General features: G+C 36.4%; 1 protein-coding gene across 1 annotated transcript in view; it reads left to right on the top strand.

The window, feature by feature from the left end:
- LOC129277784 (uncharacterized) overlaps positions 1-26266 on the top strand; it is a 47185-nt gene that overhangs the window by 10776 nt on the left and 10143 nt on the right. Inside the window, exons 8-24 of the mRNA XM_064110702.1 lie at positions 1872-1913; positions 2655-2716; positions 3410-3531; positions 5016-5128; positions 9092-9304; positions 9860-9892; positions 10861-10913; positions 13427-13551; positions 14246-14352; positions 19901-20113; positions 21444-21482; positions 21897-21964; positions 22454-22575; positions 23745-23869; positions 24458-24670; positions 25425-25457; positions 25796-25854. Coding sequence (XP_063966772.1) covers positions 1872-1913; positions 2655-2716; positions 3410-3531; positions 5016-5128; positions 9092-9304; positions 9860-9892; positions 10861-10913; positions 13427-13551; positions 14246-14352; positions 19901-20113; positions 21444-21482; positions 21897-21964; positions 22454-22575; positions 23745-23869; positions 24458-24670; positions 25425-25457; positions 25796-25854 — 1742 coding nt within the window. The remainder of the gene's footprint in view (positions 1-1871; positions 1914-2654; positions 2717-3409; positions 3532-5015; positions 5129-9091; positions 9305-9859; positions 9893-10860; positions 10914-13426; positions 13552-14245; positions 14353-19900; positions 20114-21443; positions 21483-21896; positions 21965-22453; positions 22576-23744; positions 23870-24457; positions 24671-25424; positions 25458-25795; positions 25855-26266) is intronic.

Genomic DNA, 26266 nt, shown 5'->3' with positions numbered 1-26266 from the left:
AGTTGCATATTACGACCCTTTAGTAAGGTGAACTGACCAACACAGTATCTGACAGTGCATCAAAAATAGCGAGTCTTGAAATAATAATACAGGATTTATATAGCGCATGTATCTACCTTGTTAAGTGCTCAAGGCGCTCCTATATTACCCCGGCCAAGCTAGTTTACTGATTCTGGTGCTCACAGCTTTTTGAGGAATCGCTTCCTGCCGGTACCCATTTACTTCACCTGGGTTGAGTGCAGCACAATGTGGATAAATTTCTTGCTGAAGGAAACCGTGCCCTGGCTGGGAATCGAACCCACGTCCCTCAAATTGAAATTGAGATAAAGATTAATGATACAGTCCATAACTGTACTAGTCTGTCAAATTGTATAGAGAAGCTGAAAACCGAAACTGCTTTGAGAGGAAGGGGACTTGTTTTGCCACTTAAATAAATAAATTGAAAATGGAATCTGACGTTTGAGGTTCTTCCAAGCATTAAGTGTGCATGCAGGTGAAATCTGTTTAAAGGAGAAATATATTGAAAATCGTAAAAATGGGGAATCATTTATCAAATCAAAGGAGAAAATAAGGAGAACACGATGGTGTACATCATTTATCATGGAGACCGATGGAACTCAGTTAATTGATAGTTTAAAGTTCTCTCTCTGAATGCTTCAAACACGCAGAATTACGTCCGCGAAATTGGGGATTTTTTATGACGTCACTTTCTGTACGAGAGGCGTGATTGGCTCTCCACGTGAAGCTCCACTTGCATGCAAAACCTGTTGCGAGGGTACGTTTTCTCCACATTTTCTACCAACTCATGCAGCTGCTAAGTGCTAGCTACACCGCGCAGGCCAAATTGAATTCACGAAAATGAATTACCACACTGTCCAGACAAAGTCTCTTACTTCTGTGACTATGAAAAAGGAAAATAATGATAAAACTGTACTACCAAATAAGTGAATGTAATCCGAACCTGAAGGCAAATCAACGCAACGAATAGCAGCAGACGATATGCACCGACGATAAACTTCATGTGGCTGGGATAGATTGTCACTCGTTCTGTTAGATGTAATTTTTATCTCCTTAATTTGACAAAATTACGATTGGTAGCGAATCGGCATGTGATCGTGTTGCAAGTTGAATTGTCCGACTCATCATCATCGGCGTAATTCCCCCAATTTACCTCCAACTACGTCACTTTGTTGTTCATTTCATCATCATTCTCTTCATCTTCAAAATCGTCAATTTGAAAATCCAAATCTAGATAAAATTCTGGGTTTTCTTTCATTTCGTGATCGAAGTATTCAGTGACAGTGTGGAGATAACGTACCCTCGCAATAGGTTTTGCATGCAAGTGGAGCTTCACGTGGGAGAGCCAATCACGCCTCTCGTACAGAAAGTGACGTCATCAAATTCAAGTCAATTCAGAGACCGATGCGAGGCATATTTCGGAGAGGCATTTTAGCGTTTTTTAATCTGCGATTTTCACCTTATGTATTATTTTCATTATTTTTGAATGACCCACTGATAATCCCCACATCATTACCTTTCCATTGACATATAATAAGACCATATTCATAATCAATATATTTCTCCTTTAACAGTCAGTAGTCTGCTGAAAAAAATCTTATAGAAAAAAGCTTGTATCTCATTTTAGGCCCAGTGTCACTGCTTCATATTTGACATGGTAAATAAAAGAAAAGTTTGTAAACTTTCCAAGAAGTCTATTTAAAAATTATTCATTATGTAATCCCAAAGACCTAATTAACCTAATCTCAATCAAATTTACCTAGCACATTATGGTGGACTTTGAGCTCGGTGCTCACAGATGATGCCTTTAATGTACTGAATGTTTTTTGTCTTTTCCTTTTTGTTAACCTCAGAATGCGATGAACTTCTTGGACCCGACACCCTCATTGATCAAGGTTTGATTTTCATGTTTTATTTGTTATCATGGTAAAGATGAGTAACAAATGTAATTTATGAATATTTTAATTAACTGGAATGAGTAAATAATATGATGCCCTCCGAGTTGCTTTGGTTGTATGATTTGCACCACCAAGTCTGCATCTCCAAATCGACTTCATTCAAATTATCCTAGAAGGGGTCATCAAATTAGCTTCAATTTTGTCACAATTAAAGAAATCCGAAAAGTAAGAATTTAAACTATCAAAATGGGCATTTGGGTTTGTCTGGTATATCCATTTTTTATAGTCCATAGAAAGACTTAGGAGGTGTTGCAAGAAAATATTTGCAATCAATCGCAAATATTCTGTTGCAATTTTACAATTGATTGATCACTTTTAACTATAGCAAATCGGATTACACTCATTTTTTCATGGAGCAGATTAGCAATCAATCGCAAATTTCAATTAATTGCACGGCATATGCTTGATTTTGGGAACGAAAATAGACTTGCAATTGATCGCAAGTTTCTTGCAACGCCCCATTAGACTCTTTCAGGAAATGCTAAAAACTGAAAGTCAGCCATTCTGACTAAAACAACTTTGAATGTCCTCCTACTGAACATCAATACAGTGTGACATTTTAAAAATAGTTTGCCATGCCTGGTCACATAATATATGGAAGTATGATTTTCCGTTACAATCAATCGATAAAAAAGAATATTTTAATGTTTAAATCATTCTGTTTATTTTCGTTGATAGGCCCCGCCAATGAATGTGTGGTGCACAGCTTTGAGACTATGCCAAACTTTGACAAGGATCGAGTAAGTTTCTGTTCTTTTATACCCTAATAAATGGTTAAGGGTGGAGCGAGCCGACCAAGCACCGTGTGTAGTCTCTCTTCTTAAAACCTTCTGAGATAACTAATAGTAATACAGGGGATAAATTTAGCCTTTAATTTTATTTGCTAGGAAGAGTACCTATTTCATTACTTCGTAAAATAATAAGTATGAATACCCTGGTAAGATATGAGTAGTTCAGGGTATGAGGTGGGGCTAATATCATTGTTATTTTTCAATATTTGGTATGTTAAAAAAGCCCATTATGTTAAAATGGTATATTTAAGTTTAGGCTACTTATCTCCATCCACTCTTCTTTCTTTTGTATACATGTCTCTCTGTTTCCCCTCTCTATAATTATCATACATTGATATACATTTTTTTTACTATCTGTATATTGAAATTTTACTCTGTAAAAATTCATGTAATTCAGCCTTTGGCTGTAAAGGGAATTTTGTTATAATCTATCTACATGTATCTATCTATCTGTCTGTCTGTCTATCTATCTTTCTATCTAATAAGGCTGCTTTAGATGCTTTAGATATTAACTTTGTATAACTCCTAAAAATATCCCAACAGTGTCAAGCAAGTCATGTCAGTTGGCCCAGTTCGCAATTAAAGACTCGATTGCTCAATGTTTTCTGTAAAAAATGGATGTATATATGTTTTCTTTTGCAGTACCAAGGAACCTGGTATGTCATCTCCCATCTTGAAGAAAGCGTGTACCCTTACCAGAGAATCTCAAACTACACACTGGAGGTAGATGGCTCCTTTACCATGGCAACAGAACGTATAACATCGTGAGTGAGGATTTTAAAGGGAAGTTCACCCTGACAAAAAGTTTATTGTATAAAATTAAAAAGCAGAAAAAATAACGAAAAATATTGCTGAAGGTTTGAGAAAAATCCATCAAAGAATAAAAAAGTTACTAGAATTTTAATTATTTGATTTGTGACGTCATATGCGAGCAGCTTTCCTACATATCGTATGGTAAAAAATCAATGAAATGTCATTCTCTCAGAAAATTGAAAATGGCTTTTACTGTACCTTCAGTATATCAATAGACAAATCATTTCATACCTGTTCCTATAGAGAAAGCAAATATAAGTCACCATGAACCATTAAAAGATTGAAATTTATACATGTTATATTACATAACATACAGGGCAGCTGCTGGTATATGACGTCACAAATCCAAAACTTGAAATTCTAATAACCTTAATCTTTAATGGATTTTCCTCAAACCTTTCTGCAGGGTGTACTTCCCCTCTAAAAATTGCATTTTAGAATAATTTGTATGAGCATATTTCCAAAGTATAAATGATAGTTTTTAAAGCTGTGAATTTTGTGATATATATTGCTTTGAAATTATGTTTATTATAGTCCCACTAATATGTGAGAAATCAGTGCTGTGGGTTACGGTAGTATGGCCCAATACATGTATGTCATCATTGGACCAATTCATGGTGTATATGTGTATCTTTTTATTTGCTTATTGATAATACTGATTCAGAGATCTCAAATTACTTCAGAAAATACTTTTTTTCACCACAGCATTTTTTTTAATTCTTATTTTCTTTATTTACAAAGATAGGGAACTGAATACATTCAGAACACTATTCTCATGTTAGTATCTACTGGTCCATGGGGAGGGGGGCAGTGAGTAGTGATACGCCTGTATGTATTGCCTTTGAAAGATACTTGATAGTAGATATCAATAGTCTAAGAATTCTTTTTTTTCAAACCAATGCAATATAAAATAACTCCAACCGTAATATAGGGCTGCCTGGTATATTCAAGTAGAAACATACATTGATTTTTTTTCATTGGATTGTGTGTAATTGAGAAAGATCTCCCTCTTTCCTCAGTAAATTCTCTCTGGAAGGTGATTATTAAATTTGGCAGCTTTAGTAATATGATTTCAATTCCTTCAGACAAGGCTGAGCATGTGACAGTGCAATGCGTTTTGAAGCAATGGCATCCCAACCTGCCGAGTCAACGTAGTCATCTAAAAAGACCAAAGGCATAGTAGCTCAGTGGTAGCTAGAGTGCCTTGTGAAATTGAGGTCAGCGGTTCAAACTCTGTTCAAAGCATACCGAAGGCTCTATATCAATAGGAATTTCTGTTTTTATCGCTTGGTGCTCAGCATTTGGATAAGAGAAGAATAATAACAACATGGTGTAATGCAGAGCTTGCGGGTAGAGCAGTTTCATAACTGAAGTGCCTACGCTGGGTAAATAATCATTATCATTCAAGAAAGTTTTGTTTTTGTACTTCCCTTAGACAAGGAGCATGTGACAGTGCAATGCGGTTTGAAGCAATGGCTTCCCAGCCTGCCGAATCAACATCATCATCTAAACTGACTCTGAGACCAAGAGGCATGGACGTAGAAGGAGGTAGGGTGTCGGAAAATCTTTCTTTATCTAAAAAGTAGTCACTAGGGTTGATCGTTGAAACTGCACACTTATTTAGTTTGAACCGTACACGCTGATAAAAGAAAAGTGAAGAAAATAGAATGACGTAAGCTGTGCAAATGATAACCATGTCTGATGGGAAGCTAGGATATTAGGATGAGGTCATAAGCTTGTAAATTGTTAGACATCTATGGGGGTGTTGCAAGAAAATATTTGCGATCAATTGCAAATATTATGTTCCTATTTTACAACTGATAGATCAACGTTAGAAAATAAGATAAATTTTCTTGTTTCAAGGAGCAGATTAGCAATCAATCACTTATTTGCAATTAACTTCAAGACGTATGATTGATTTAGGGACCAAATATAGACTTGCGATTGATCGCAAGTTTCTTGCAACACCCCAATATGGCTGAGGTCTGTTCCTCTTGGAAGTACCGTTATGTTATTGTTGCAGTTGCTGTATGATCTTGTTGTTATCGTCATCATAATCACCAGCGGCATCATAATTTTATAATAATAATAATAATAATTAACATCATTTATATAGCGCTTATCACAAAGAATGTCTCTAAGCGCTCAAGGAAAATACATAGGAAGACAAGAAATTTCAGCTAAAATCAAATTATACATGTTAACAGTTGAAAGTAAGACAGTTGAAGCCGCATATGCTAAGGACGATCTATTTAACGAAAAGATGAGTTTTTAACATAGATTTGAATTTGTCAGTTGAGTCTGCTTGTTTTATGCTCTGAGGAAGGTTGTTCCAAAGTTGAGGGGATGCTGAACAAAAAGATCCGGAACCATAAGACTGGGTGTTGATAGCAGGAACTTTTAAGAGTGATTTTTTGCATGAGCGTAATTTGCGGGAGGGTGAGTATTCTGATATTAATTGTTGAAGATAGACTGGAGCTGATTTTATCAAAAATTGGAAAGTAAGCAAGAGGATCTTAAAATCAATTCATTCACGAACCCTTAGCATATGAAGCTCCCTTAGCAGTGGAGTGACAGACTCGCGTGAACGACGTTTAGCAATAAGCCTAGCTGCTGAATTTTGTATTCTCTGCAGTTTGATAATCTGTGTATCAGGTAGACCATACAGAAGACTGTTGCAAAAGTCAATGCGAGACATGACCAGTGCCTGAACAAGCCTCTGGGTGGTCTTTTTTGTAAGAAATTGACGGATGCTACCGATTTTATGCAATGCAAACGAGGCAGATCTGCATACGTTGTTCACATGGGTCTTTAGAGACATATTATTATCAAACATGACCCCTAGGTTTCTAGCAGCCGCAGAGCATTCTATATCAGTACCATCAAAAGAAATATCGCCAATCAGACTACAAGTCCTATGCCTACTCACAAAGTGTAAACATTCTGTTTTACGTTCATTTAACTTTAATCCATTCTGTATGGACCAATTCTTAATGTCTGTAAAACATGCACTGAGTCTTTGTAGCGCCACATTATGGTCCTCCTTCTTCAACACTAGGTAAATTTGAGTGTCATCTGCATAAGTCATACATGATATTCCATGGTGTTTGATGACATCCTCTAATGGAGATGAGAAGAGTGTAAATGCTATCGGACCGATGACGGACCCTTGAGGTACTCCGAAGTTAGAGAAGCTGACAATCGATTCAGAGCCATTAACAAAAACAGACTGGGTTCTATTAGCGAGGTAAGAACGAAACCATTCCAGAGCTGAGTTGTCAAGTCCAAATCTTTCATGTAAACGACTAAGAAGGGCATCATGACTCACCGTGTCAAAGGCTGCAGAATAGTCCAACAGCAACAGAATCGCTTCATCGCCTTTATCGAGGGAAAGAAGGATATTGTTCGAAACTCTAAGCAAGGCAGTTTCACAACTATGATGCGGTCGGTATCCTGACTGCTTCTCAGAATATAGATTATGCTCAGACAAATACTCCTGGAGTTGTTTTAACACAAGTCTCTCTACAGTCTTTCCCAGGAACTGAAGATTGGAGACAGTCTGTAGCTCTTTAGATCATCAGAACTCAGTTTTGTGGACTTCAAGAGTGGAGTTACATGAGCATGCTTGAGTGAATCAGAAAAATGACCATTGATGAGGGAAGCATTCACAATAGCTGTTATAACAGGAGTTAACTCATTAATGCAGTTCTTAAGTAGCCAAGTAGGTATTGGGTCGAGTCGAGTGGAAGTTGAACGAGATTCTTTGATAACTCTGTGAACTTGGCCCTGTGTTTCAGGAGAAAAAGCATTAAACCGATGATGGGTGCTTCGAAAATTGACGTGGTCGAGATTGCTTGATGGTAGACTCTCAAGGGACCGTACAAGGACATCAATCTTCGCGCTGAAGAAATTTGAAAAACGATCAGCAAGAGATCGATGTGGGTCATCATCTGATGGTAGGACGTTCCTTGCTGAGGTAGAAGACAAACGATCAACTCTTTGAAAAAGCTGATGAGCATCACAGTCGTCAAGGTGTTCAGAGTAATACTCTGTTTTAGCCTCGGCAAGTTGGTTGCTATAGAGACGACATTCATCCTTCAGGATCTGGCGGTCGATTTCTGCTTTGGAGTGACGATATCTTCTCTCTAGTCGTCTAACCCTCTGCTTACTTTTCCGAAGATCGTCAGTGAACCAACGTGAGTGAGGCCTTGCAGTTACACATCTAGTAATCAGAGGAGCATGCTTATCAAGTAGAGCTTGTAGTACCATGTTATACTGAACAACCTGCTGTTCAAGGTCATAAGCAGGTGATCTGTAAAGTTCAGATTCTAGAATGTCCTCACGGAAAGCTTGGATGTCAATGTCTTTCAGTTTGCGAAAGCTGATCTCAATTTTGATTGAATCCGGCTTCTTGACGTTAAGTTGGCAGCTGACAGATGAGTGGTCAGAAGGAAGAAAGTTTGATGATGACACATTAGAAATTACATCATCAGATGCTCTTGTAAGAATCAAGTCCAAAGTATGACCCTTCCGATGGGTAGGAAAGTCAATGTGCTGGATCAAGTTGGCAGATGAAATCAGGTCCAGAAACAAAACTGCCTCTTGATCTCTATCATCGTTGACATGAAAATTAAAGTCGCCGCAGATCACAAGATGGTTGGGTTCAGAAGCCAGTCCTTCAAGAAAGGTAGCAAATTCATCAAGAAAGATGGAAGATGTTGATCGTCGATCTATAGTTCTCTGTGGTCTGTAGATCACCACCAGGCGAAGAGGCTTTTGATGTTCAGCTGAAATGAGAACATTGAGATATTCAAACGCTTCAAGAGTGCCAAAGTCTTTTCCAAGAATGGTGAAATTTCGATGAAGGCATACACCGACACCACCACCCGATCTCTTTATTCTTGGTGAGCTAATGAACTGGTGAGATGGGAGGTCGTTGGAGAAATCAGATAAGACCCAGCCGTCACGTTCATCACCTGTCAGCCATGTTTCAGTAAGTGCCAGGATATCCACATGTTGTGACATTACTAAGTCAGTCACCATGTGCATTTTCTTCTTAAGAGATCTCGCATTCCAAAGCACCATATGACAATGTCCAGAGCCCAGAGATGGAACAGAATGATCTTGGGAGGAATTGGAAGCCTTGTTGAAGGTTTCAGCATGCCTTCGTATGCGTCTGCCTCCTTTGTAGCCCCTGTGCCTAGGGCGTCTACTCGAGATCCCAAGTGTTGTGATTGCTTTCCAAGTACATGGGTCAATTCGATGCATGCAGCGTAGATCCAACAGTTCAGCTCTACTATACACAACTCTGCGGGTGGTATTACTATTATGTATTACACTCCGTGTAGAAGATGAAGAAGAAACTCCATTATCCTCAGCATTTTCACCAGGGCCAGGATTGGGATGTACATCACCAGCTTTTGTCAACTCAGTGCAAAATGTGCAGGTTGAATTGCTGTAGTATAAAATCCTCTTCCCTGTATCAATGTTATGATTTCTTCGTCATTTCAGAGGATTACTGGATAGTATACACAGACTACACCCACTACGCCCTCGTCTACAGCTGCGGAACCAAGAACCTTGACGGAACCTGCCAGGAGGATGCTGCAAAGGTATGGCTTCTCAGCCGTCATCCCAAGATGTCTGACTTTGCCCGTAGCTATCTGGTGTCCAGGATGCGAGACCTCTGCATGGATCCCCGGAACCTTGTGGATACCCCATCAGGTACAGGAGAATTCAACTTTTTTTTAATTCATTTGGGCAATTCACACTCTTAAATACCAGATAAGGGATTTGAACTGGATATGGGAGAATAAAACGTAATACATGTACACGCACCTACCTATGAATGATTCAATGCGGGTCTTGTCATATCAACAGCTGTGTATGGGACCTACTGTATATGATTATGAGGCAAAGTAAAATGACAGAAGTGCATATCTGTCCATGTTCTTACAATGCTTTGGGGTGTGTAAATGTCAGAATGCAAGTTGGTTAGAAGAAAATATTGATGTTGATGTATGTTAATTACATTTGGAATTATATGTAATTCATGCGACTTTTTGTAGTAGTTATCATTGAGTTTTGATTCCCCCTTTCTCCTCATAATTATTGTTAAAAAAAAAAACCAAAGAAACAAACAATACTTGCGTCCGGATAATATAGAGGTCCGGATAAGGGGAGGCCGGATAAGAGGGGGGTTGGACTGTAGTCGATAATTCATCTTCTATTGTCCCTATTACATTAACGCTATTTCTTTTGTTCTTATATTTTCCTCAGAATGTGATGAAGCTTTAGGAGTCGCAAGAGCAGGTAATTACATTTTTTTATCACAATCATTGATTCATCTGTTTCTGTAATCAGTGAGTTAGTTTTTTTTTTTGGGGGGGTGTTTCATAAAGATTTTAGTTGTCTAAAAATTGCACTTAAATTCCCATTTGCTTTGCGTGGTCAGGCCATGCTTGAGAGGGCACGCACCACTGTTTAATCAATAGGGGTTATGCGTTAGATATACCTTGTGCACGTTGTCATTTAAGCATGACTTTAGGGCCCGTATTCTAAAGTCAGGTTTAACTTAGACCATGGTCTAACTCTGTGTCAAAATTATGGGAAGCCAAAAGCGTCAAAATTTTTATTAAGTTCTATGTTTCTTATGTTCACTGTGCTCTTTCCTGATTCATCGATGGTGAAGACAATCATCTCTTTAAACTTCCTAGACAATTATGGATGATTTGAGAGCAAAATGAGCTGAAATATGATATTTCTACTGTTAGTGAGTTATGTAACAATTGGCTATCTATACTTAAACCACAGCTTTAAACCTGAGTTTAAGTTAAAACTGACTTCAGAATATGGACCTAAGTCACACACTTTGTGAAACATCCTATAGGTCTACTAATTGGCCAGAACATGAATGCCTCTACTAGTGTACTTTATCTTTCAAGAACACTTTGTAAATACATGAAGCATGTTCTAGGAGATGAATTTTGAATTCTTAGCTTTTCATACTTCACATTGAATACAGGCCTGCCAACTAATCCTTTTTTTGGAAACTTTTAGTATACATTATATCATATAGGGAAAGAAAATTTCTTTTTTTTTGTCTAGATATTACATGTATGTCCAGTTATCTATGGGAAATATGCTGTGACTCCTATTTTTTTAATGAATCACTCCTATTTTGTATGTTTATAGGTTGGTATGCCTGCATTGAATAAAATCAAATACACTATTGATAAGATAGATTCATGTATGTACCCTTTACTTTTTGTTTCTTACAGACAGGTGTTCAGTCGAGAAGTTTTCAGTAATGAGGGAATTTGACATGTCTAGAGTAAGTCAATGCACTGCTGTATATCCTCATTGAAACATACATCTTAAAATTTGATCTGGAACTTCTACACTGCTTTCTTATAAAAATGATTATGATTTTATATTCTGTTAAGTTCAAGAAGGGCTTAAGGCTTTGTTTCTAAGTGCTGCCTCTACTACTATTTCTTCTACTACTATTGCTTCTACTCCTACTACTACTACTACAAATCCTACTACTGCTACTACTACAACTACTTCTACTCCTACTATTACTACTACTACTACTAGTACTACTACTACTACTACTAATACTACTACTACTACTACTACTACTACCACCACTACTACTACTACTACTACCACTGCTACTACTACTACTCCTCCTCCTCCTAGTATTACTACCACTATGTCTACTTCTACTACTACTACTACTACTCCTCCTCCTAGTATTACTACCACTATGTCTACTTCTACTACTACTACTACTACTCCTCCTCCTAGTATTACTACCACTATGTCTACTTCTACTACTACTACTACTACTACTGCTGCTGCTGCTATGTCTAAACTACTACTACTACTGCCACTACAACTACTACTACTACTACTGCTGCTATGTCTAAACTACTACTACTACTCCTCCTCCTAGTATTACTACCACTATGTCTACTTCTACTACTACCACTACTACTACTACTACTACTACTACTCCCGGGGGGGGGGGCCACTTACATTGACGAGTGGATACCATGCGCGACCAAAAAAACACGTAAAAAGGATGTCTTTTTCAAGATAGGGCACGTTACGTACGTAACGTGATAAGGGTCTCAAAAACACAAAAATATTGAAAAAAGGGTATCTATTTCGCTCGGAAAAATAAACGTGTTTAGGGTTAAATATGCGGGGATGATAAAACAAAGTCAAAATGTTTTATAAAGGATGTCCTTTTTGCCCCAACACTACGTGTTTAGAGTCCGATTTGCGCGAGGTGTGGAAGGTGGGGCCGTACTAAACCAAAATAATGGTGTCTAAAGGTAAAACCGACGGACGCGTGACATAACAAAATACCTCTGTACTTGTTTAGGGGTTCATTTCAGGGAATACTTGCTAAGAGTATCGTTTTGTTTCCAATACTTGTTATGGGGTGCATTTTCAGAATATAGAAAAATACATTGCTGTACTTGTTTAGGGGCTCAGTTCTGGGAATACTTGCCAATAGTATTTGTTTCCAATACTTGTTAAGGGTAGGGTTTCACACGCCAATACTTGTTAAGGGGTGCATTTTCAGAATATGGAAAATACGTGTTTAGGGTGCTTTTCAAGACCCCGTGGTCGCGCATGGTATCCACTCGTCAATGGAAGTGGCCCCCCCCCCGGGCTACTACTACTACTTCTACTACTTCTACTCCTACTACTACTATTGCTACTACTACTACTTCTAGCTACTACTACTACTACTACTATTACTGCTGATTCTTCTTCTACTCCTACTACTGCTACTATACTATTGCTTCTACTTCAGCTAGCAACACTACTGTTTGTACTACTACTACTAATACCACTGTCATTGCTACTAAGACCACTAATCTCTCTACTGCCTTTAAGCTTGATTGATATTTCTGACTTTTTTGTTATATACTTTTAAGTTAAAAACAATTTTTTCCAATACACAATTATTCCAATCCTAGGCTGGTATTATCACATAAATCTCACTAATATACTTGTTTACGTGTCGCAATCAATCAACTGGTTTTTTTCTCTCAAATGTAGATTATTTTAGGTGTATATGTAATCTTCGAATGTAAATCATATTTTAATGAAAACATTGGAGATTAGTCTTCGGACTACAGCATTATATTGTTTTATATCTAATAAACCAAAATTGAATTGAAATGAATTCTCGTGCAATTTATTAAGTGCTTGTATCCACTTTGCAGAGTTCTCAAGGCGCTAGAGTATCTTCTAGTATAAAAGTACAATAATTCTTACCTTAAGATTCATCCAATATTTTTTAAAGCAGCTTAATATATTTTCTGGATCCTGTGAAAAGACCATAATTTGCCATTTAGAATCCATATGCCATTCCTACATTTAAAAAATATTGCTGAAGGTAATGGTCTAATTTATCATGCCTGCAAGAGTGTGCGTCATTTTTCAGGATGATGTAAAATGCTCAGACACCCAAATTATGATTTATAAATTTTGTGATCACTGGCCTTCCATAGTTACGATTGATTTGAATCCATCACACCATTTATAAGGCAGGCTCTGCTTTTCTTCTCATTTCTAATATGGTAAATGCTGGGATATATAAGTTATATTTGTGATCACTGGCCTTCCATAGTTATGATTGATCTGAATCCATAACACCACTTATAAGGCAGGCTCTGCTTTTCTTCTCATTTCTAATATGGTAAATGCTTGGATATACAAATTATGATTGACAAATTATGTGATCACTGGCCTTCCATAGTTTCCATTAGTCTGAATATATTGCTCCATTCATAAGGCAGGCTCTTTTCTTTTTCTCCTTAGTATACTGGAGCATGGTATATGATCAAATCTTTACGAAACGATGTCCACCCTTACCAACGTATCTCACAATATTCTCTTCATCACGATGGCTCCATTCTCATGACATCAGATGGTATTCAATCGGGGTAAGTGATTGTTAATGTATTTCATTTCTATAAATCTGTTTAGAGTTGGATATTTGATGCTTTGATGCTGTCTTATGAATATGCATCCTGTATATTTTGTTTCTCATGTATGGAAGGCCAGAAGCATAGGCCCATATTTTTGAACTGGGGGTTAATTCAAACTCTGGTATAAAGTTGTTTAACTATGGAAAGCCAATTGTGGGAGGTATCTCTAACAGTAAGTTCAATTTGTCAGCTCATGTGACTTTCAGATCATTAATAACCGACTGGGAATAATTACTGACATAGTTCTCTTCATCATTAAAACATGAGGAAAGAGCCAATTAAAGACAGGAAAAATATAATTTTGTAATGTTGCAATGCTCCCTCGCATAATATTAAAAATATTTTTTAGGGGGTCAAGCTGCTTGGGCAGATAAGGATACCCACAATAGGCCATTTCAATTGTATTGAATAAACCAACATAACAAATTTCTCAAACCCCTAGGAGCCCCCCAAAAACTAAGTCTAGAACCGCACCTGTGACAGATGTAATGATAGTACATTGCAATGATTAATGTATGGAATGCTAAAAGAGTGCACTCCTGTCGTGATTGCCTTCTCACTTGAAATGAAACTTGAAAGACTGTACTGAATAGATTCAGACCAAAGAAATTACTCACTATATCCAAAACCTCTTCTTTTTTAAAATCAGACCAGATCAGTGTGACACCAGCTGGCATTTTGAGGCCAAAGGTACGCTTGGAGACCCACAGGCTGCCAAGCTAACACTCAAACCCATCGGTATCCCTGCACCGGGAGGTAAGCTTCTTGATAATGTGTAATTTCATTAAAGCTACATATATGTTTCCATTGCTGAACTGGACGATCAAGATATTTCAGCCTGTTTGGTGTAACTTGGTCTTGTTGTATTGAACAAGCTGAGGTGCTTTGCCGCCAATCTGCTTGAAGATGTTGTTGACGAAGCTGTTCATTATTGCCATGGCTCGAAGTTTGTAAAGTTAAGTTTAACTTCATATGGATCTTCAAAGTGTAATTATGGTCCAGGATAGGCCCCATAGAAACTTGACCAAACCTTGTTTTTTTATATATACAATATTTTTTGATGGTTTCTTGTCAATTCGAGGGTGCTGATTACGAATCTGGATGATGCCACTCGTGTAACCTTGAGCATTTTCCGCAAATTGGCAAAATCCAATATGGCCGCCAAAATATGCAAATTACCCATGAAAATCATAAAATTGTCCGCACATTGGCTATGAAATCGTGTGGCAGGAGTGAAATACTCTCTCAAAAAATAATTTTTGACAAAATATTTATTTTCCTGATATTCAAAATGGCCGCCATAGGCCATTGTATACTCTATTATGTACAATATGAATAGGAAAAACTAATTTTCACAAAAATGAGCACTAAACTGCAAAAAATCGCGATGTATGAACGAAGTCATATATGCAAATCATCATTACTAACGAGATATATCATTTATTATGTTTTATATGGGAACATTGCTGTATATTTTGATATCTAAACTAGCCCACTGACCCAAACAGTATTATGTACAATGGCAATAGCAGGGGCCAAAATAATGACAAAAAGCACTAAAATGCATATTATTAAGATAAAGAGCCATCATGACGAAAGAGCTCCGTTTGATAACACTATACCCCTCTTCTCCAAGTACGAAAACTGCCCCAGGCATGCAATGTAAGTATCAAAACACCTGTTTCTTGACCTCGGTCCGAAGATAACACAACAGCCCGAGCGCGGTCCGGGAAAACATGTCGCCATATTTTATTCACTTACTTTCCTTATTTCGAGGTTGATTTTCTTTGTTCGAAATTGAAAATGGGCTAGCATTGAATTTCTGAATACAATATGCCTTTGAAAACGTGATTAAATATCGAATACAATCATTTAATTCCGAAGGTCCTTCTACAGGCAGAGAAGACTTACGTAATAGCACAGCTGTTGTTATCATTTCGTCCTTGGCTCAACGCTCATAATCTGGCCTGTGGGGATTACCTGGCCAAGCGGGGTTGATCAGGCGGGTGTTTCATAAAGCTGTTCGTAAGTTAAGAGCGACTGGTGATCATGTCTTGCGGTAAATGGTACAATTGGCGATGATCACCAGTCGTTGTTAAAGTCGCTCTTAACTTACGAACAGCTTTATGAAACGACCCCCAGGGCTTGGAAATGATGTTTTAGATTTTCAAACGCAAAATGGGGTGAAATACCGCAGTTTGCAATCCGAACTGCGGTCCGTTCCCAAACGGGGGTAAGACGTAATGATAGGCCCTATAGTTATCATGTACAATGCGAATGGAGAAACTAATTTTCACACGAGTAAGAAACATAAAATGCATGTAATTGTGATCTACGAGTAAAATATTGTCTGACAACATGTTTTATAGCAAGACATATCATTTCTTTTGTCATGCATGAGATACATGTAAATGCTGTGTTACGAAATTCAAAATGGCCCCTATAGGCCCTAACAGTATTATCTACAATGTGAATGGGGACATATAATTTTGTAAGAATTTGGATTTGCTTGACTATGACATCCCTATAATCCTGTTGTATGAGTAAAATGTTATTTGAAAACATATTTTTTTATAAATAATAGCATTTCTTCTGCCATATAGGTGATAAATACTGTATTTTGACATTCAAAATAACCTCTACAAGCCCTAACTAAATTATGTAACATGCGAATAGGGAAACTAATTTTCACAAGAGTGAGAATCATAAAATGCATATAACTGTGATGTACGAGTAAAAATATTGTCTTAAACATGGTTTCTAACTAAATACATCACATAGTGGTCGTGGAGGTAATAAATGCTGTACTTTGAAATTAAAAAATGGCTGCCATAGGTCCTAAAAGTATTGTGTACATTGTAACATGGGACATAGAATTTTGACAGAATTTGGCTTTGCTTGACTCTAAATATTGCATATGATTGTGAATTGTGATGTAATAGGGTGAAATATTGTCTAAAACCATGGTTTCTAACGAGATATACAGGGTATCATAATGTTGTGTAATTATGGTGATAAATGCTGCATTTTTAAATTGAAAATGGCCACCATAGGCCCTTATCGTATAATATACAATTTGAGTGGAGACAAATAATGTTCACAAAAAGGGCATATGGCAGCCATTTTGAATGTTTAAATACAGTATTTATCACCTAAATTACATAAGATATGAAACATTTTGTTATAAATCATGTTTTCAGACAATATTTCACTCATACATCACCATTTGGCCAAGCAAAGTCAAATTCTGTTGAAATGATTTGTTCCCATTCACATTGTGCATAATATCGTAAGGGCCTGTAGCGGCCATTTTGACTTTCCAATAACAGTATTTATCACCTAACTGGCAGAATAAATGATATATCTTAATAGAAATTATGCTTTCAGACAATATTTTACTCATAGATCACTATTACGTGCATTTATGGTGCTCACTCCTGTGAATATTGGTTTCCCACTTTGCATTGTACATAATACAGTTAAAGGACAAGTCCACCCCAACAAAAACTTGATTTGAATAAAAAGAGAAAAATCCAACAAGCATAACACTGAAAATTTCATCAAAATCGGATGTAAAATAAGAAAGTTATGACATTCTAAAGTTTCACTTCATTTCACAAAACAGTTATATGCACATCTCGGTTGGTATGCAAATGAGGGAACTGATGACATCACTCACTCACTATTTCTTTTGTATTTTATTATATGAAATATTTTGATTTTCTCGTCATTGTCATGTGAAATGAAGTTTCATTCCTCCCTGAACACGTGGAATTCCATTATTTGAACATTTTGTGGTTCAGGCAAGGAGGTCCTAATTGTCAATTTCGTAAAAATTGAAATATTGTATAATTCAAACAATAAAAAACAAAAGAAATAGTGAGTGAGTGACATCATCATCTCTCTCATTTGGATGTAACTGACTCGTTCATATAACTATTTTGTGAAAAATAAGCGAAACTTTGAAATGTTATAACTTTCTTATTTTACGTCCGATTTTGATGAAATTTTCAGCACTGTGCTTGTCTGATTATTCTCTATTGATTCTAATCAATATCTTTCTGAGGTGGACTTGACCTTTAATGTCTATGGCGGCCATTTTGAAAGTCAAAATACAGTATTTAACACAAACTTGAAACCTGAATGATATATTTCATTAGATAATACGTTTTTAGACAGTATCCCATTAATTTATCACATACATATGCATTTTAGAGCTCACTCTTGTGATTTCTTTGCTCCTCTTTCTCATTGTGCATAATACTTTTAGGGCCTTTGGCAGCCATTTTGAATATCAAAATACAACATTCATCACATACATGGCATATTAATAATATATTTCATTAACAATTATGTTTTTAGTCAGTATTCAACTCATTTAATCTTAATAATATGTATTTTAGTTATCACTCTTGTGAATTTTTTGGCCCCCATTGCCATTGTACGCAATACTGTTTGGGCCAGTGGCGGCTATTTTAGATATCAAAATACAGCAATGTTCCCATATGAGATAATAAATTATATATTTTTTGCAGTTTGTGCTCATTTTTGTGAAAATTAGTTTTCCCTATTCATATTGTACACAATAGAGTATACAATATCAGGAAAATAAATATTTTGTCAAAAATTATTTTTTGAGAGAGTATTTCACTCCTGCCACACGATTTCATAGCCAATGTGCGGACAATTTTATGATTTTCATGGGTAATTTGCATATTTTGGCGGCCATATTGGATTTTGCCAATTTGCGGAAAATGCTCAAGGTTACACGAGTGGCATCATTCAGATTCGTAATCAGCACCCTCGAAATGGCAAGAAACCATCAAAAAATATTGTATATATAAAAAAACAAGGTTATGCCTCTTCTATCCTAGACTATTACAGGTGAATCTACTTCTGTCAAATTTCTTGAGATTACAAAAATTTGGAAAACGTAGACAAAATGTGACTTAGAGAAGACTTAAACAGCTTATATGCTTTGTATCATTACGTCAAACCCCCGTTTGGAGAAAGACCGCAGTTCAGATTGCAAACTGCGGTTCTATACCCCATTTTGCGTTTGTAAATCCCAAAATCATTTCCAAGCCCAGGGGGCCGTTTCATAAAGCTGCTCGTAAGTTAAGAGCGACTTTAAGAACGACTGGTGATCCTTTCTCGCGCGCTAGATCTTCGCCAATGGTGTGTACCATTTACCGCAAGACAGGATCACCAGTCGCTTTATATTTACGAACAGCTTTATGAAACACCCGCCTGATCAATCCCGCTAGGCCAGGTAATCCCCGCTGTCTCAATTTTACCTCCACAGGCCAGATTATGAGCGTTGAGCAAAGGACGAAATGATAAACAACAGCTGTGCTATTACGTAAGACTTCTCTGCCTGTAGTAGGACCTTCGGAATGAAATTATTGTATTCGATATTTAATCACGTTTTCAAATGCATATTGTATTCAGAAATCCAATGTTAGTCCATTTTCAAGTTCGAACGAAGAAAATCGACCTCGAAATAAGGAAAGTAAGTGAATTAAAATGACGGCATGCTTTGCTCGGGCTGTTGTGTTATCTTCGGACCAGAAACAGGTGTTTTGATACTTAAATTGCTTGCTTGGGGCAGTTATGGTTTGTCGTACTTGGAGAAGAGAATTGATTGAGGGAATCTGGGGTATAGTGTTTTCAAATGAAAGGTTTTCGTCATGATTCTAGGCCCACGTCTTACAAAGAGTTACGATTGATCCGATCAACTTATACCTATATGGAAATCCATCAATGCCATATATTTTTCTACAGGAAAATGCACAATGCCCTTTTGTAAACAAAGAGGACACTGAACTGTCAAGAATTAAATGAATGTATAAAAATACATCAAATCTGAAAAAATATTTTGAACATACATGCATTCTTAGATTTTGATGTCGCTGGCTTTCCATATAGTGATGGTTGATGGGATCAATCACAACTCTGTGTAATACAGGACCTGGGTGGGTGTTTCATAAAGCTGTTCGTAAGTTAAGAGCGACTTTAAGAACGACTGGTGATCCTTTCTTGTTTATGGTAGATTCATTGGCGATGGTTTAGCGTGTATATAAGAAAGGATCACCAGTCGTTCTTAAAGTCGCTCTTAACTTACGAACAGCTTTATGAAACGGCCCCCTGGTCTGAAAGTTTGAATTAACTTTCGCAAATATTTGACTTTAATATGCAGACTTGATTGTATTATCCTCTCTCCGATGAAGCCATAGTTTTTTTTCTAATCCTCTTTTGTTTATATGTGCTGATAAATTATACCTTGTATCTTTCTGACTTTCAGAGGATTACTGGGTGATCTACACCGATTACACCGACCACGCCCTGGTCTACAGCTGCACCGACAAGAAGCTTGATGAAACCTGTAAAGAGGGCGCTGTCCATGCTTACGTCCTGAGTCGTAATACCACGCTGTCCGACCAAGCAATGAGACATGTTAATATGCTTCTTGAGGCAGTGTGTGTTGATCCACATGCTATGATCCCCACGCCCTCAGGTCAGTTCTCAGTCTTGATTTAAGGTGGTGTTTCGTAAAAGCTGTTTGTAGTTTATGAATGACTTTACGAACGACTGGTGATCCTTACTTGTGGTAAACGATATACACCAACCCTCTGTTGGTGTTGTTTTACTTCCATAAGAAAGGGTCACCAGTCATTCTTAAAGCAGCTTGTAAGTTAAGAACAGCTTTATGAAACAGAGTTATGAATGACTTTACGAACGACTGGTGTTCCTTTCTTGTGGTAAACGATATACACCAGCTTTCTGTTGGTGTTGTTTTACTTCCAAAAGAAAGGGTCACCAGTCATTCTAAAAGCCGCTCATAAGTTAAGAACAGCTTTAAGAAACAGCCACCTGGATTGATAAATCAGGGCGACTCAGAAAGTTAATGATTATTCAATATTTTTTGACGAACCCTCCCCCCCAAAAGAAAGAGACAATATTTGTCTTTACAAAAATCTTGCATGCATAAAACAAAATAGAAGGTCAGTAACTACAAAAGGGGACACATCTTGTAAAAATCGAGTGATAATGTAACCATTTTGGCAAATGGGAAGGACACATGTGCCCTTCGAACACATTGTTATACATGTACCTTGTGTGTATTAATGCACATGCACAATGCTGACATGCCAACCGTTCCCTTTTTAGAGTAGTTGACCCTCTTTTTTGCTATGAATACACTGATACTTTTTTTGTATGATTTGTTACTTTATTTTAAACTTCCAATCATGGAGTATGTATTATATACAGCGCGTGACACTACCGATGGTCCCAGACTGGTAAAAATCATTGTCGGGCCAGTAACTTGTTGCATAAAAAGAACAAGTAAATTCTTGCCTACAAGCACATGTTTAAGAGGGTAAATTATCAAGTTTTCAAGTAGAGTCATTTCAGATGTTTTTTCACCGATCTCACTACAACAGGCTGGCGATTGTTACATTGAGACAAGTTTTTAAAAATACTCTTTTATGTCAAAAAATACTTTTTTTTTCCTTCTAAGAATACTTTTTTTTGTAGAAGGTTGGCAGGTCTGACAATGCATCAAAGATAATAAACAAACGAGAGCAAAATTTTTGTCTTGATACATATCATGTTTGAGTGGTTTTTTTTTTTTTTTTTTGTTCAAATTCAAATTTGATATTTTTTGGAAAAAAATGAAATTTTCTTTTGCTATAATATATGTATTCTTTTCAGACTATTGTGAAATATATGTATTTTTATTTCGACAGGTTGGTGTATATCTTTCCTTAAAGAATGCAGACCTGTTTGTGATAAGAGATTGTATTTTAACATATCTGTAATTCTTTTTATTTCTCTCCATGTAGAATGTGATCATGTCCTTGAAATGGGAATCAGAAGACCAGGTATGTTCATCATTCATATACTTCACAAAAGTTTTTACAAGCATTCTTTGACACAAGTAGCACGAACACACCTTTACCACTTAAAAAAAGCACCTCTGAGATGAGATGGAATTTTAGTAACAAGACAAGGTGGAAGGTTTTGACAAATTATTTGGACTTATCAATAAGAAATATTCAAAGTCTTTGGCAAATTTGCTCTCAACCAATCAAATACCAGGATATAGTAGCTAATAACTACACATTGAACTGATGGTTACTTACAAATAAATGCAAACTGGTCTTAGATGGCCCAGTTGTAAAGTGCCCCCAGTTATCAAATTCATCAGCCATTGTGTGTAATTTAGACACCTCTCTAATATCCTGTAAATTTAGAAATTTGACAACATGTTTTTATATTTTTTGTTTGTATTTTAGTGGTGGAATTGGCCAGGTCTTGTGTTGTGGATGAGCTCCCCATTATGGAAGATTTTGATATTGCACGCGTAAGTTTGATTATAATGTTACATTCAGTCATGACTGAATGGATATTGTCATTTGTCATTAAACTTTATATTGATTTATACCCGGAAGTTAAAATAACCACAATTGAACCTCTGAAAATAGAGGAGTTTCTTATTGTGACCAGGGTCTCAGACTTGGTGTCTCAGATTTCAGTGTGAAAATCAATATTTTGTTTTAACTACTGGATATGGCATTACATGATGGCCAGTCCATATCGCAGCTCTAATGAAATAAATGAAATTACAATGTCATGTCAAGCTATCTTTTTGAACAACGCATTATTGCATTATGCCTTTTCCATTCCCCTATACATATAACTTGATTGAGATTTAAGGTTTTGTCAACCCCATAATTTGTATTTTTAGATGATTTTGATATCTATATCAACTGAATGAATACATGTGCTCATAAATTTTTGTGATATCATTAGTACAAAGAGCAACATATTTATGTTCTCATTCTTTTTGCAGTATGCAGGTGCTTGGTACACAGTGTCCCAGATTCAACCATTTGAGTATCCGTTCCACAGAGTTTCAAACTATGTTCTCCAAGATAATGGGAGACTTCTGATGTCTACGGATCAGTTCTTCAGGTCGGTTTCTTCCCTATGTGAGATTATGATGATGGTGATGATAATGGAAGAATTGGCGTTGGGGTGGTGGTGATGGTGATGATGGATGATGCTGATGATGATGATGATGATGATTATGGTGGTGGTAATGATGATGATGATGATGATGATGATGATGAAGATGATGATGAAGATGATGATGATGATGATGATGACGGTGATGGTGGTGATGTTGTTAATGATGATGATGATGAGATGGTGATGATAATGATGATGATGGTGATGAATGATGATGATGAATGATGATGATGAATGATGATGAAGATGATGATGATGATGATGATGATGATGATGATGGTGATGGTGTTGGTGATGATGATGGTGATGGTGATAATGATGATGATAATGGTGATGGTGATAATGATGATCATGATGATGATCATGATGGTGGTGATGATGATAGTGATGATGATGACGACAATGGTGATGGTGATGATGGCGATGATGATGATGGTGGCAATGATGATGATGGTGGCAATGATGATGATGATGGTGATGGTGATGATGATGGCGATGATGATGATGATGACGACGATGGTGATGATGATAATGATGATGATGACGACAATGGTGATGGTGATGATGGCGATGATGATGATGGTGGCAATGATGATGATGGTGGCAATGATGATGATGATGGTGATGGTGATGATGATGGCGATGATGATGATGATGACGACGATGGTGATGATGGTGATGATGATGGATGATGGTGGTGGTCGTGGTCGTGATAGCAATGATAATGTTTATTATGGTTTATAGTTGTGATAATGACAATCATAATGATGATAATGCTGATGATGGCAATGATATGTTTAATAATAATGATTATAATATAACTACTAATTTGAACATATATATTGTACACAATTTAATCTCTAATAGCACTTTCGGGCTAATCAGAAAATGGCTGTGTAAGTGATAGTAATGTTAATATACAAAATAGAACATATAGGACACTATATACAGACATTTCAAGTTCAGTTTATTCAAAATTTATTTCAAGTATATAGTCTGACATATAAATACGAAAGAAGATGAATAATACAAAAAAAAATTCTCAAACAGTTCTTGAATAATCATGAAAAGCAATTCAATCTCTATTTTCTGTGTATCGTTCTTGTTTGTAGACCCGGAAACTGTTCGACCATGCATTTTGATGCCCACGCCTTCCATCTAGATCGAGAGGAAGGCGATTCCAACCCAATCAATGGAAAACTATTTCTTCAACCGCTTGATAGTAGGGTCCCTCCAGGTAGGTCTATTTGAATGGGATTTGCATCTGATTTTTAATTTATTCATTGAATTTCTTGGGATACGTTTTAATCTGATTTCTAATTTATTCATGGAATTGAAATTGAAATAGATAAATACATAATAACAGGCTTAATATTGTTTCATCAGCGAGCTGTTGAAATCTCACATCTGAAAATTAAAATAAACAAATTAAGGACAGCCCAAATAGGGCTGTATTTTAGAGTTATGAAAATGGTGGAAACCGTGTATTATCTAAATAAAGTTTCCTAATCCTTGTAGATAACTTTTTCTAGGCATATTATTATCACTCAATATCTCATAAATGAAAGTAAATGTCTCAGCTGTCCTCAAACTATGATAGATTTGATGTCCGAAGTTTTGACATCCCACCGATGATATTAGTAATATGATATAGGGGCGTTATGTACATGTATGTATATTTATTCAAAACCAGCCGGAAATACAATTACATCTATTATTGACATTATTACACATTATTGCCAAATAAATGTTTGTGTTTTTGTTATTTTATTGTCTTTATTATTATCATCATCATCATCACTATCACCATCATCCTTGATGTCAGGCAACTACTGGGTAGCTTACACCGACTACACCGACCACGCCCTGGTGTACAGCTGCATCCGGAAGAACGTGAGCGGAGAGTGCATGAAGGGATACTCCATGGCCTGGTTCATGTCGAGGAATCCCGGGCTGAGCGAGGGCGCTATCACTCACATGAAACATATCCTTGGTCAGCTTTGCGTTGACCAGTCCAGATTGAGAGACGTCATCACAGGTGAATGCTTGTCCGTCAAATAAATTTTAAGGAAAACAGAGTTAAAGAAATAATCATTGACATAAACTTTTCATTCAAGATTGAGTCATTGGTTTATGTGAATGAGAGATGTATCAATAGTTTACATCAATAATAGGAATAACAATAGTAGGGCCCGCTGGGAGAACAGTTTTTGGAACTGAAGTGGTTACACTGTATAAATATACAGTTATTATTATTATTGTTATCAATGATTCAATTTTTATTGATTTATGCATACTTATTTGATTAATTATGCGATTAATTATGCATCAAAGTTTACATGTATATGAATTACTTAGAATATTCATTTATTACTGATGAAATTGAAAAGTGATTTAATTGTCTCTGTGTCATTGAAGGTAGAAGATGAATCATTACATTAATTGAATAAAACTCTTACTACAGTATTACAAAACACAACTAGGCTTTGTTTGCTGATTTTTTAGACCACATGAGTTATGTTGGTTTTCCATATTTATTTCATACAATTTTACTTTGCAAAAACCTGTAATTATATTATCTCTGTTTAGTTCAAAGATTATACATGTGTATTTTTACATTTGATGATAACAAATGAAAATGCTATAAAAATTAAATTAAATTGAATATTATTAAAAAGCTAACTGGGATAGTATGTATGAAACAAACAGTTACTTAATTATCATCTTTAGGCATGTGAGAAATGGTTGAAAAGCCAGTTTAATTTTGTTTCTCTCTAAATTGTTGTTTCCAGCATGCGATGCAGCAATTGGTATAAGTTCAGAAGGTAAGCTTCTACATATTTAAAATTTTACTTATGTATTGATATTGATAATGATAATACTGATGATGATCATCATGATAATGATCAATATTGATAATGATGGAATAAATGATAATGAAAAATTAAGAAGGAAAGAATTCAAATGCCCTGATAAAAAATGAATTGAGATTTGGCTCCAAAGAAATGAGTTGAAAAGTAGAACTTCAACAGTAAAAACAAAAATTCATTCACTTTGCTTTATTCTCATTTATTTATATTTCTAGAATAAGATTTTGTATATTTCATTGTGCTAGTTTTATTATTTCGAAAGTTGTTTTATGTTTAATTTTGATGTTTTGCAGCAAGAAGTCCATGCGATATTTCAACATTTCAAGTGAAAGAAAATTTTGTCATCGATAAGGTATGAGAGAAAAGTGTCATGTACATTGTATTGAGTCGTTCATATTACTCATGTTTTCACTTGATCACTGAACTGCCATGCAGATGTTGGCACCAGCAGTAACATAATTGTGTGTTCTTTTCGGTGTTCATATATGTGTGACATCATTCAAGTATTTTTGTCTCTGACTCATTATATGTCTCGTGTCTCTGTCTTTCTTTTTCTCTGTTTATATTCTATGTCCTGCTCTTTTCTCTCTTCCTATGAATTATTTTCTCCTCTATATCTATGTCTTTTTGTATATAATTTTTCTGCCTGTGAGTTGCTTTCTCTCTCTCTCTTCTCCTGCTCTCATACCCCTCCCCCTCTCCCATCTTCCCTCTCACCCCCTCCCCTCTCTCCCCACCCCTCCCCTACCTCTCTCTTATTCTCC

This window comes from Lytechinus pictus, chromosome 15 (assembly GCF_037042905.1).
Source record: "Lytechinus pictus isolate F3 Inbred chromosome 15, Lp3.0, whole genome shotgun sequence".
Taxonomy (NCBI): Eukaryota; Metazoa; Echinodermata; class Echinoidea; order Temnopleuroida; family Toxopneustidae; genus Lytechinus; species Lytechinus pictus.
The sequence above is the reverse complement of the archived record's forward strand: the minus strand, read 5'-3'. Positions and strand labels throughout refer to the sequence as shown.